We start from the raw sequence: 14,094 nt of genomic DNA on the forward strand, positions 1-14,094 counted from the left end.
CAGAGTTCTCAGAGAGAATCCCATAGGATTTGTCTTCCGACCTTCCACAGAGAACACACCCATGTTCTGGAGCCCTGGAACTTAATTTTGGAGTTGACATATTTCTTGGTGCTGGGTAGCACCACCAGCATTCTCAAGCTATCCCATTGGTACTTGTAGCACCGGTCATACAATTATAGGGACGCGGGGAGGAGGGAGCCATCCACCTGACTGACACCAGCTCTGATTCCTCCATGCCTGGGAGGCCTGGCTGGGTGCCAGCGGGCTCTCTATGCTGTTTGTGCTCCCAGTCTAGACAGCATGTGGAAGTTCATGCCCTTTAATAAAAACAACCTGTTTCTGAGGCCCAAGAGAAGCATTTAATAGTCTCTGCATCCACTTTTATGTTTCCTGTTATCTCACTACATTTTTTTTCTTTGCACTTAAGTGGAAATAAGAGGCTACTGGAGCTAGAGCGAGCCACACCCTCAGCAGAAGGACATCTACCCAGATGCAAACATGCCACCTGCTGGGGAAATGAACATACAAGGGCCTGCGGAGGTCTCTCACTCTCCACAGCCAGAGCCTGTCTTCCTCCCTCCTTGGGGCTCCGAGGAGACCTTCCAGGTGGCTGCTCTGCACTAAATCACATGCAGTTTTATGATGCCTGATATCCTCTCAGAGTAACACATGGGCACAAACTCATTTAAACATTGACCTGCAGGGGATTTATGACCTCCAGGAGGGAGCAGTCTCTCTGACCAGCTTCTCTTAAATGGCTTTTGATACTTATCCCAAGTGCTTTAAGGCCACTTGGAGAGTTGTGAAGGTTATTAAATCTACCATCCACCTTCGGAAGGTTCCAGGTGGGGACACAGGCCAGCCTACAGGTGGGAGAGTGTATCCTGGGTAGGAGCTTGCCTCTTTCCTCAAAGGAGGATCCTCGGTGGTCCAGGATGCTGGCGCCTCCCTGGGCACTGGGAGTGGCTACTGATGAACATGCCAAAAGCCTTATACTCTGGTGCCATCTGGGCACTGTCAGAGTAGGCTGCTAAGGTGGCAGGCCATTCCTGTCAAGGGTGGGCCACTGGGCTGTCTGCATAGTCACTGAGCACCACTCCTACCCGCTGTCAGACGAGCCCCATTTGGCCAATTTGTCTGGGAAGTCTGAATACCTCCTCTCCTCCCCCATCACTTTCTTCTCTCTCCCGTCTCTTGGTTGGATGTTGCTTACTTTTCAACACCTGTTGACTAAGAAGGTAGACACTTAAAAGTAATGTTTGTGCCATTTCATATAAAAATTAAAGATACATCTTAGAAAAGGCCACAGCAGTAAAATTGTCTTGGGTGAATGAGGTGGAGTAGCATGGCAGGCACGGGAGAGGGCAGAGCCCACAAGCCCATTGTTGGTGATCCTGGAGCTGGTGGACTTCCACCCAGATCTATCAAGTTTCTACATCTCTATCACGATTTTAAGAAGCAAGGTTATTTGTGGCCAAGTTGAGGTACACAGAACAGGGACTCATGGATTTTTCTGAAGAGGACTAAAAACCAATAAAGCCTCTCATTTGTGTCCAGTGGTTTTCACACAGATTTGCCATCCGGCAGGGATTTATTTAGCCAAATACAACAGAGTTGGGGTGAAATGTGGAACCACTGCTATTTGAGGGCGAGGGAAATAGAAAGTTCAGCACACACACACACACATGCATCCTTCTCATTGGGAGAACTTAGTCCCCTGATTATTCTAGGTCAGCGATTTTTCAACCTTTTTCATCTCATGACACACATAAACTAATTCCTAAAATTCTGCGGCACAACAAAAAATACATTTTTTTTTGCCAATCTGCCAAAAAAATAGGTATCATTTTGATTCATGCACACAAGATGGCTACTGTTGTGTTGGTTCTTGTCACTTTTAAATTTGAAAATGTAAGGGAAAAGAGGTCAGTGCCCCTGACTAAATAGTCAGGTATTGCATGTTTTAAAAACTCTTGTGGCACCCCAGTGTGCCTGCCACAGCACATCAGGTGAAAATCACTGTTCTAGGTGTCTGGTCTGGTGCCCAAACAGGTGCACACACTCACCACTGCTTTTCACTGGCTAGGTCTTCCCTTTCTCTCCCTTGAGTGGATTCCAGAGCTTTCTAGTCATTTCCAGATCTCCAACTCCCATTCTAGTCCAATTTACCACCATCATATTATATCACCTGTGATTCCATCTCTCTACCCTGGCGAGCCCTCCCTTTCCCCCCTCCATCAGCACCCAGGGAAAGAAAGGCTGATTAGGTCTGGTTTTGGTTACACACAGCCCTTCTCCCTTGCAAAACGGTTTCAAGATGTTGTTGGAGAGGAGAGGAAAGAAGGGCTCTAGTCCTGCACGTCCTACTAGGGCTGTCCTACTGCGTGCTGGTTGTTGTGATCACTACGTTCACAACAGCCATGATCTTTATATCATCACAACTTTTTATGGTTATTAACAGTGAATGCAGAAACAAATGAACATTTCCCCAATAAAACGATTTAAGTAAATTTCAAGTTTTTCCAAGATTCTCAAGGTTTTTCAAGTTTTTTTTGGGGTCAAGTTTGAAGTAAATTTCAAGGTTCTTTCCTTTGTTTTAACATAGTAGTATAATTATTCTTATATTATCCATGGTTCCTCAGAGGACGGACATGACCCATGATGACTGTGCAGGCTGAGCTACCTGTATTTTGTCCAGGACTCCAGTGCTGTCCATCCTACTGGCCACGTTTACGGTGTTGCCCCAGATATCATACTGTGGCTTCTGAGCTCCAATTACACCAGCTATTACAGGTCCATGGTTCATACCTGTGATGCATCAGAACTGGGTTAAGATTCACATTATCACAACTGTCTTAAACACAAAAGTTTTACAGGACCATCTTGAATCATCATTATTAAATGAACATTACCCCATATAACTCTAAAGCTGGGGGAAGGTGGGGGGAGAGCCTGGGTGGATTATTGCTGGCAATGGGTGATCTCTACTTAACTGCAAGCGTATGCTCAATTTGTGATTCCCCATTAAATGACTGAAGCTTAACATTCAGAAAAGGGCATTATGAGTGAGTTTGGCTATTATTTGTTTCATCACTTTTTTTGGGGGTGGGTGGGTAGTATTACCCTTCCGATTTCCTACTGTGACCTGCCACTGGATGGCACCATGCACAGAGGTAGAGCAGGAAAGCTGACCCAGGAGAGGCCGAGGGTTTGGGCAAAGGCAGACCCAAAGTCCAAGAGAAACACTGAGCTTAGGTTACCCTAGAAACCCAAAAGAGCTGGCATGTGGGGTGAATGTTTCATTAGTTAATCAATAATCAGTGTGAAGTAGGCACTCAATAAATACCTACTGAAGGAGGTCCATTCTGGTGCTCACAGTAATTTGGAAAACATTGCTAAGGTCCAGACCAAGTCCACTGTGCTTTGATGTAGCACAGGGGACCAGCAAACAATTGTCCCTGTTCCCCTTCCCAGTGAAGGGCAATGTGATTTTGGTCCATAAATGTCTGACAATAGAGGGGTCATTGTGCAAGGTGATAGATTTTCTTTTAAAGGCAGGTAGTGTGAAAGTTTGAGGAGCCCATTTTCCAAGTTGCCAAACAATAAAGAATCTCCAGGGTGCAAGAGACACCTGGAGTTTGATGTGGTCAGCAGCGTGATGGGCAGCCCTTCTTACCTCTGTATATAGCAGAGCCTGGGTAAAGTCTACTGTGCATAGAGGTGAGAAATATAAAGGGAAGTGTGTCCAGATGCTAACAATTAATAGGACACACAAAAATGTGAAATATTTCTGGGTTGAAAAGAATATATGCAGAGCAGAGGAAAAAATAGCTCTAAATATCAGGATTTTTTAAATAGTTGAAATCTGTGCAAAGGAAGTGAAAAGCCATTCAGATGGAATGTGTTAAAAGATCTACTCTTATGTGGACTTGCTTTCAGAAGGAATAAAATATGTTGCCAAGAAAAACATACAATAGTCAAAGAAGTTCTTACAAACCCTGAATGGCTGGAAGTAACGGCAACCTCACAAAGCAGCTGTGCTAACCTCAGGGCTGAACACATTTTTATTTTTTTCTAAATAAACATTTGTAAAAGGCAAATAATCATGAGACATGCTAAAGAATCAACTTAAAGTAAGGAAAGAACTTATTAGAATTTTTTATTTTATTTGAAAGAAAGTTGGACTTTTCTCTTAAATTTGAACATCCAACCTGAAAAGCTATAGCTACTTCAGAATCTAGGACACGTTTGGTGTTCTTGTAGGTTGTAGCTCCAGGGGTCTGTGGCTATTTTAACAATTCTAAGATGCACCTAAAAGCAATTTAGAAAATTAAAATAAAAAAGTGTTTTTACAACTCTGAGGTCTAGAGGCGTTTTCTAGCTTATGACGGGTCCTAGTTTTATAGGCAGAGGCCTATGAAATAATGAAGTGGCTTAGTTGGTGGCTTACATGAGCTCCTCAGGGAGGCACAGCCTTAGCCTCCCTGAGGAGCTCATGTAATCCACCTCATGGTCCAGTTGTTAAACCTGGGTCCAACCTAAGGCAGTATATTTTTTTGTTGTTCTAATAATCTTTGCCAAAATGTCTCGGGGGCTCTCAGCTTCCCTGAGCCCTCCCAGCTGCAATCCAGTCCTGCTGCTCTAAAAGCACATTTGTCACGGTCCTACTTCAACGCAGGGAATATCCACATTTCCTGGGAACTCGTCCTTACGCCACGCCTCCACCACAGCTGAAACCCAGTCTCTGCTCAACGTACCCACTCGCAGCTTGAAGTCATTGAAGGAGTGCTTGTTGATGGCGTCCAGCTTGGCCACCAGCGCGAAGGCAAACTCCACCATGGTGCCGATGTGCATGTACTGCCTGTCGGGCTCCTGAGGGAAAGGAGACACGTGCAGGTGGGTTAGGGCTTCACAAGCTGGGGCGTATTCCTTCCAGTCACACACCGGGGCTCCACTTAGAAAGGGACACATACAAATTATGGCCCCGCAATGCACTGCAGATACTGGTGAGAATTAAATCTCATCTCTAGGAAGCATTGTGTGCGAATTCAGTTTTATGGCCACAAGGAAATGTGAAACACTCTAAGACACAGGCCCACATTGTTTTAATTTTGGGGAGGGGCTGGCTCCTGGTTCTCCATTTGATCCTCACACGTAGTCATCCCCCTTCTCTGCTGGGCTCTGGCACGGGGATGCTGCCCTGTAGGAACTGCCCCTTCCTTGTCCCCTAGTTTTCTGTTGGACTGACCCATGGGAGGACCAGGAGAAGAACAGAGGGTGGGCACACCCTCCACACCTGCTACAGTTCTCCCTGAGTCTGCAAACACCACTCCCTTCTCTGTCCTTTTGGGGGATTGGGTGTTATGGGCTGAAATGTGTCCCCCCACGAAACTTATGTATAGAGTCATGAGCCCCTAGTACCTCAGAATGTGTCTGTATTTATAGACAGGGCCTTCAGAGGTAATTATGCTCAAATTAGGTCATTAGTATGCTGACCCAGTATGACAGATATCCTTATAAAAAGAGGAAATGAGGACACAACCAAACACAGAGAAAAGGCCGTGTGAAGACATAGGGAGAAGACAGCCATCTACAAATCAAGGAGAGAGGCCTCAGGAGAAACCAGTCCTGTTGACACCTTGATCTTGGACTTCTGGCCTCCAGACTGTGAGAAAGTAGATTTCTGTTGTTGGAGTCCTCCAGTCTGCATTACTGTGTTATGGTAGCCCCAGCAAACGAATACAACAATTTCCTGCCTTTACTGTCCCTGGGTGGTATCTCATGCTTTGGGCAATGGAGAGTGATCATATGTATAAAGCTGAAAAAGAAGGGAAGTCCAAGGTTTCCAGTGGGGAAAATGTCAATTTCATTTACTCTGAACATATGTTTATTATTCCTGCTGCTAGTTTATATTTACCATTAATTTGTAACACTTATTATATTTATATTTACTTTTGAAGTTCATCTTTTAAAAATGTCTATTTTGGGTTAATAGATCATATATATATATATATATATATATATATATATATATATTTCATAAAATGTTTAAATGTACATATTCTTTATGTTCCCGCTCCCCCAGTGTTGAATGGTTGGGTGCACTAAGATAGTTTGGAGCATAGCTTCCATTCATAGCCTGGTTGATGAAATGAAGTCTCAGTGCTGGTGGCAGGCTTATGGGACATGTGTCCATCTTAGCCCTAAAATCAACGTGGCCTTTCCCTTAAGCCTGTCTTATTCACTCATTTGTAGGCTCCACAAGGGCAGAGACGATGTTCTGGTAATTTGTGCCTGCACACCAGGATAAAGTATCTGGTGTGCAAGAAGCATTTGGTACACGCTCAATGAATGGCTACACTTAGGTGGGCCAGGGGGTAGCAGGGGAAGCGACTAGGAGGATCAGAGAAAGTCATCAAGCTCTGGTGGGAGGTCAAAGCCAACTAATGTTCATCTGGGGAGCATACACCCAGGAGGGATCATTCACAAGTCCACTGAGGTGGATGAGGGCTCCAGAAGAAGCAAAGGAAAGGGAATATTACTGGGGTAGACGGGGGAGTGCCCTCAGTTGGGACAGGCATCAGTAAGGGACACTGGAAATGCTTGAGAGAAGAGTAGCAGAAACAGACCACCAAGCGTCCAGGGTGTCACACATGACTTCTGAGATTAGTCCAAAGAGGAGGCACCTGGTGGCCTTGGGGGAGCATTCTTTATGGGAACAAAGACAAAACTGACTTCAAGGATTCCAATAGGGATGTGTAAGAAGAAAACAAGGACCTTGAACATAACCTGCTATTCAAGATGACAGGGAGATGAAGAAAACCAAGGTAACAGTTAAGGAAAATGACAACAGGATTATTCATAGAATCCACACAGCATTTTAATAACAAGAGAGAGAACACGAAGGCAGGGTTCCCACCTCCGGCACTGCTGACATTCAGGAGGGATAGGTCTCTGTTCTGGGCATTGTCCTATGCCTTATAGGATGTTGAGCAGCATTCCCGGCCTCTACCCTTCCTATTGTGACAACCAAAAGTGTTTCTAGACATTGCCAAGTGTGCCCTGGCAGGCAACATTGCTCCCAGTTGAGACCACTGCACTGAATAAAGTAAATATGAATATTCTCGTTTAGAAAGATTTCTTCCTTTCCTTTGGTGAATTATATATATCTACAAAAAGTCAAATGAAATCCTACTGTTGCCATAAAACCACAACTTAAAACTGTGGGAGAAAACCAAACAATTTAAATCACTGGAGCTACGAAGCAGACTGCCAGCTAACTTTGATGGAAATGCAGTCATTTCTTAAGAACAGGTTTCCATCAGGGCTTGCTAATGTTTCTTTTCTCTGGACTTATAAGAAGACAGTTTGGAAGTTTATGCAGTCACTTGGAAAACATCTTGCTCCTTAATAAAGGACAAACTGTTAAACCAACAGGCAGAACCTTGTGCAGGAAAAATCGCCACCAGTTTAGCAAGGACAACCGATTTGCTTTTTCCCAACCAGGGGCTAGCAAAGCAGCCCCACTCCCCGATAAATTATCGCCCGGTCTGTTTTCCTGCAGTGCGCCTTACACTGGAGGTTTGACATGACCCAAGTAGTAAATGAAGAGATTGTGTTCTGGGAGCGGGGTTTAAATCCAACGTCAATAACTCATTTGGGCGTAGTAATAGAGAAAATTATGCTCAGTCTCTGGAAGACCTCAGTTCATTTCAAGACGTCGCTATACCTGAGCTTTTGATAAAACTTGGATGGCAGTGAGAAGCAGCCCTTTCTCCCATGATCTAAACAATTTGTTAGCCATCTTGGAATATTTCAATGACTTCCAGGCACACAGTGCACGGTGAGACAACATGTTTGCTTTTGTGGAACACATTTTGTGAGCTGTGTGTTTTGGAAGTTGCTCTAAGCAAGGACAACTGCTTAAAAGTAAACTGGCATTTGTCTGACTCTGAAGATTGAGAACTGCTGTCTAAGGAGCACCATGTTCTGTGCCTGGGGCTCCTGGGCTGATCTGACCAGACCTCTCTATCCTCCAAAGGACATCAGCCCTCTCCAAGGTACGCTGATGACTGCAGCACAGAGATCAGCCCGCTCAGTGGCTCTGAACACCGGAGATTCAGGCACCTGTCAGAGAACAGGACTCAACACCTTCCCAGTGTTTATCAAAACTCAGAGGCACTGCATAACATTTGTGCCATGCAGCCCAGTCGTTATGCCATCATGGATCCCTCTAGATTCACTCAACTTGGATTAAATCAGACTTTCACTGCTCTCCACCTAATCTCACTCTACAGAGAACATGCTTTATTAAAATACACATTAAGGGATGTACGGGCAAGCATCTCTGCCCCCAACATTTTAAAGCATTTTCCATGAGGGAGGTACTGAGCACACGGCTCACCACAGACCCATCATCATGGTTACAAGGGCCTCTGTTTGTACTTGGAATGGGGTCCAGTGGAGCTTCCAACCCTAGCCTGACTTGGCCTGGTTTTCAAATATATTAATGGTTTCATCTACCAATTTTCAGGAGAAGCTGGAAATGATATTTTTAAATGAAATGTCCTTTTTCTTAAAAAAAAAAAAAAGTCTTCAAGTCAAGGAAAACACCTGTAAGCACACATGTGCTATCATTGCCAGAAGTCTAAAGGTCATAGCAAGGGTCAAGCAGGGGCTGCAGTGTGGGGACTGGAGGAGAGTAACAGTAAAGCGAAGGGCAGACAAGGGGCAGGGTCCCCACTGCTTCCCACCACTGACTTCATCACAGAACATCTACTGACCAAGTGTTCATTTGTGGAATTATGAGAGCGGGCTTAGAATGCAGGCCCACTCTTAAGTTAATATTCCATTTCTTGACCAGTGAAAACAGCAGTCACTTGTTACACATTATGCAACCAACATTTAGTCATGCTGTGTTTAAGCTTAGAACTAGAACACATTTTTTTCATCATCTGAGAAACACAAACAAAGGCAGCAAAACAAAGGCAGGCATAGAAGTCCCACCCAACTAGGTGGCAATAGCCTCCATGCATTTCTTCTCCCGGTGGATACGGGTGCTGCAACCACAGGAGAAAATGCAGAGGTGTCACAAATAAAGAGAAATTTCAAAAGGCTTTTATCCAGATAACTTTGCCTCTCTTGGGATTTAAGGAAAACACATCAATCCTCGAGAAACCCAATGTGTTTTGCAAATTAAATGTCATTTGTTAAAAAAAATGTCATTTATTGCCAAATGAAATATTTGGCTAAGCAACAAACAGAAAGTTGTTTCATTTATAAAAATCAAGTAGAATATGTTTTGTTTATAACTAGAGAAACAAGTAGATGTGTTATAAAATACACAAGTGACTTTCATTCCTTATAAAAATAACTAATATCCATATTAATATTTATCAAGCATACTGTTTCCCCCCTTTTAGAAGATGTTTGCTGAACTTCAAATTACTTGTAGGATGACCTTACAAGATTCCACTTAAATGCTCTAAACAAAAGTAGCTCATATAGAGTAAAAACTCCCTGCATGGACATAATGACACACCACATTTGGTTTATGTCCAAAGCCCCTTATATCTGGTCTCTTGGAGGAGACAATGGTATCAACATGAGAAACAGTGCACAAACCACAACTGTATTATTGTTGCTATTAGCATTTACGTTTCCACTCTGTTCATGAGTCTACTGAGTGTTTTGCATGTTAATGTAGTCTTCCTAAGTCTTTTGAAATGGGTATGATCCTCATTTTATATATAAGGACACCAAAGTGTGCCCTAACCGGTTTGGCTCAGTGTATGGAGCGTCGGCCTGTGGACTGAGGGGTCCCAGGTTCGATTCCGGTCAGGGGCATGTGCCTTGGTTGCGGGCACGTCCCCAGTGGGGGGTGTGCAGGAGGCAGCTGATTGATGTTTCTCTCTCATTGATGTTTCTAACTCTCTGTCCATCTCTCTTCATCTCTGTAAAAAATCAATAAAATATACTTAAAAAAAAAAAAAAGGACACCAAAGTGCAGAAAGCTTAGCTATTATAGTAGTAATGAGTAGTCTCACTTCAAAGTTAGACTATTTCCACTTGTTCACCTGGAAAAATGCTAACATACACTTCACACTCTATTCTCTGCCCATGAATGAGAAGAGGGAAAAGAGGACCCTGTACTGATGTTCCTGGAGAAGGGAGCTGTTTTAGCACTGCTGCCCCTCTGTCCCTCTCTCACTCCACCTATGGGAGGTGGGTCTGAGAGAGGAAGATGAGCATATGTGGCTCAGCCCTTTGAAGGACCTCACCTGCCTTCAGTAAGCTGTGCTCTGGTAAGGTCTTGTATGTGTTGCACCCACTACCACTGTCCCACAGAAAACTTGTGCTGGTGCCCATCAGGGAGCCCACTGTCCTATGGGGAAAGGGGGTCTGGTTTATGAACTCAAAAGTTACATACACATATCTATATACACACATACACACACACAGAAACAAAACACAACATAATGGAAAACCCCCTAAAAAATCCTAAATGACTGAAGATACTCAATTTTGTCCAAGCAGCTTTTAAATCAAATTTCTAATGGCCAGCTTGGTTTTTGACCACATGTTTTTAACCAAAAGATCAGCAATCATCCTGTGATGAGTCACCTTTAAGTAAACAGCTCTAATCCTGGTTTTGCATATTTATCTGGTATCAAGCAACTACTGCATTGGTTAGATTTTTCTCTCCCTGTCCACCAGAAAGAGTTCAGTGGACAGATCCTCAGAAGTCTCCAGAATTCTCATCTTTTCTCATAAGACCTTAATCATTGAGATTTACATGTCCACACAGAACAGTTTATAGTCATTGCATGACTGCTTTGGCTTCATGGATGACCTATGGGTGGAGCTGAGACTCACGTGTGCCCTGTGTGGCTGACATGTCTGTACCTGGGCATGCTCCTGGCTGGGCACAGCGCTCAGACCTGTCGCTGCCATATATGTGCTGCCGATGGTCTTGATCTTTTCAACTCCACTGAATTTTGGCTTGGACAGCAGCTGTGAGGCAATGACAATCATTTAGTTATTCAGTCGAGTGCTTACCCAAGGTCTAGTGCTTTCAAGAGACATCCTCAAATTCTAGTTCACAGTAATAGTAATATGAGATGTTTCAACCATTGCTTATTCATCCTTCAATCTTGGGCTTTGCCAGGAAGTAACATTTCATGAATTTCACAAAGAGCTTGTCCTTGGAAGGAAATGCAGTATAATGATTTACTTCTAATTAATATGAATTATCTTTCAAAACTTGCCAGTGAAGGAACCAATATTAATTATGATGCATGTGATAGTGGCTTTAAATAAGGGAACAAGTGAAAGAAATTCTGGAGGGTCATGTAACTGCTCAGGAGGACAATGGGATCACCCAAAGTCTGAGACATCTTTCTGACCCTTCTTTGGTACTCCTGCTTTCAAAGAAGTTTCCTTCAAGATTACATATAAGAGAATTTAAGGTAAGTGAGCCAATCCTCATACCATTTATCTAAAAGACAGTCCAAACTAAAAGACCACTGTCACTCATCCGCTGGTACTGGGGAACATTTATTTTGCTGAGGGGAACTGAAGGAAATATGCCACCATTTTTCACTAAGAACTCGGCACAATAGTGGAAATTTCTAGTTATCATTACTTTATCATGAGTCTTGAGTCAACATCATGGTGATGGTGATGGTAGTAGAGAAATGTATACGTCCCACAAGACATTTAGAAAGTTGGCCTGAAATCATCACTGTATTTCTAAGTTTCATGAATCATGATAAACATGTTCGTGGATGTCAATTTTCCTATATTTTTCATAATATTTATCAGAATAATGTAGCAGCAACATTCTTAAAACCAGAGTTGTGTTTGTTCTTACCAGAAAACAAAACACATTATTCTTGATGTAGGCAGAATATTGAAAATTGAAAAATGACATCTATTTCAAATTCTAAAACATATACTTTGTCCCTTCTAAAATATATTATCCCAGGTACATATTGCTTTTTCAATAATAAAACATGTCATCCATGCACAGTTCAAGTTGATATCTGACAAAGACCTTGGAATATGCACAGACAGGCCAATAATCTATGATAAATAGATTAATTATACTTTTGTATAAAATTGATGGACAAATATTTTCTTTGGAGTCAAGCCTTTTGAGAAAATTCATGAGCACACTAGATAGGTATTTTATTGAACAGATTTGGTAGTTGTTCCTAACAATCATACCATCTCACAGATAAAATACATTTGTCACTCCAAACTTTTCAGGGAGCTAAAGAGAGCAATAGGATTTAACTCCAGCCATGAGAAATTACACCAAAGGAAAAGTTTTAAGATGTACCATGATGAGCAACTTCAGATGTACTGGCCTTGGGATTACCCAAGGGTATGACTAGAGCTACCCTGGTCCTTAGGGGTCACTCTCAAGTACCTACATCATCAAAGTCAGCAATAATCTCATTCAGGAGCCGTAGGCATTCCAAGCCCTCCTTGTTGACATCTGATTCTGTGTAGAATTCTTTGAAATCCGGAATGGAAGCAAACATAACGCAGACGCATTCATAGGATTGGTGGTATAACTCCTGCCCAGGAGAGAAGGAAGAGCTCAGCACCAGAAAACCTTTCAAACACATGCTCCTAATGAAAGTGTTTCTTTTCACTACGATTGGTAAAAAAGTCACCCAGTGCCCCACACCACTTGTCCCACCCAATGCCAGGCCCATTCCAGACAATGGCCATTGATCACAGGTGAAGGGTTCTAATGAGCTTGATGTAGGCTCAGAATCTCCATCTGCTGACACCACCAGCTAATATGAAGAACGCTTCCAGGTCAGGCTCTCTGCCATCTCTATCTTAGGTCTCTCTCTTACAAGAGACCACAGATTTCTGGTTTAGGAAATAGTTTCCTTTAAGCAACTGAAGAGAAACAAAATGATTTCCCAAACCACTACATTGTCCTAAAACGACTCCTATGGCTTCATTCTTTGTATGGAAGTCCTGGTGCATTTTCCTTTTTAGGGTCTCCTGAAAGGAGCAAATGAAACCCATCAAGTTACTCCTTAGCTGATCAGATGGAACCAGTGAAACTCCTCAGGCTATGTCTCATATTACATTAGAACCAGCAATATTTAATGCAGATATCTGTTTTTAAATAGAAAGTTCTTTGTTCATGGACACAAATAAAATTACAATGTCCTGTAAACACAATTTCAAGGTGTTTCTGTAATTTTCCCAACATATAGTTAATCCTCCAAGTTCAGTGAAAGTTTCAGAAAGGGAGGGTTGTTATGAGGGTGTGGGGGCTAATCCTAGGAATGAGGATCTACCCTTCCCATAGTGCTGGCTCATCAGGGCACTCGGATAACCAACAAAGGCAGGATGGCCAGGTGCCTTGGTAGTGTAGCACATCATGGGAAACGTTCCTTACTCTAGGGAATGTGAGGCCAGTTCTGAAAAACAAGATGACCACCATCTGAGTGAGGAAAGAATGCTAGCAGCTGGTGCTTCCGGTGTGCCTGGCAGGGTGAGGAAATCCACTCTGCACGTATGCTATCAGTGAGTTCTGTCCTCTGGGGCACCCAGATGAATCCCTGGCAGAGAGTGAGCACTCCAACAGCACCATAGCTCCAAGGTGGACTCTCAGAAGAACGTTCTTCCCCCACTGAGGTCTCATAACAAACACATGAGGGCAATGGTGACCCACTGAAGGTCCCAACTACTCCCTGGAAAAGCTAGACTCATGTAATCTTCCTGTTCTCAGGGCCAACCACCTCGTAATGCCTTCTGTTACTGCCTCACAATTCTGCACACAATACACGGACAATAGAATCAAGGTTTCCCTTTTCTACTCTGCTCTGAATATGGTTGAGCTGGCTTATTGTGCAGACCCATACTTTCTCCCTCTACAAAATTGTTTTTGTGAACATTCATATCCTGGGAAGACAACTGGTGGCATATGTGATTACCAAGCTTAGGTTCCAGTAATGCTGACTAAGCTAAGGAGTCAGGGTAACAGATAACCCCCTAGGAGCCTGTTCTAGTTAAAAATACCAATTTTTATAAACACAGGGTAGCCCAGCTTATGGGGCGCAG

The 14,094-nt window shown here is 43.2% G+C and overlaps 1 protein-coding gene across 9 annotated transcripts in view; it reads right to left on the minus strand.

The window, feature by feature from the left end:
• The window catches only part of ADCY2 (adenylate cyclase 2), a 283,437-nt gene that overhangs the window by 2,608 nt on the left and 266,735 nt on the right, over positions 1-14,094 (minus strand). For 2 of the 9 annotated variants that reach the window (XM_036309127.1, XM_036309121.1), the window contains 4 exons: positions 12,438-12,584; positions 10,876-11,013; positions 4,758-4,872; positions 2,684-2,808 (listed from right to left, as the gene is read on the minus strand). In XM_036309127.1, coding sequence (XP_036165020.1) covers positions 2,684-2,808; positions 4,758-4,872; positions 10,876-11,013; positions 12,438-12,584 — 525 coding nt within the window. The remainder of the gene's footprint in view (positions 1-2,683; positions 2,809-4,757; positions 4,873-10,875; positions 11,014-12,437; positions 12,585-14,094) is intronic. The other 7 variants (XM_036309122.1, XM_036309124.1, XM_036309126.1 and 4 more) reach the window with 7 other exon arrangements.

Source organism: Myotis myotis, unplaced genomic scaffold (genome assembly GCF_014108235.1).
Source record: "Myotis myotis isolate mMyoMyo1 unplaced genomic scaffold, mMyoMyo1.p scaffold_m19_p_5, whole genome shotgun sequence".
NCBI classification, from domain to species: Eukaryota; Metazoa; Chordata; class Mammalia; order Chiroptera; family Vespertilionidae; genus Myotis; species Myotis myotis.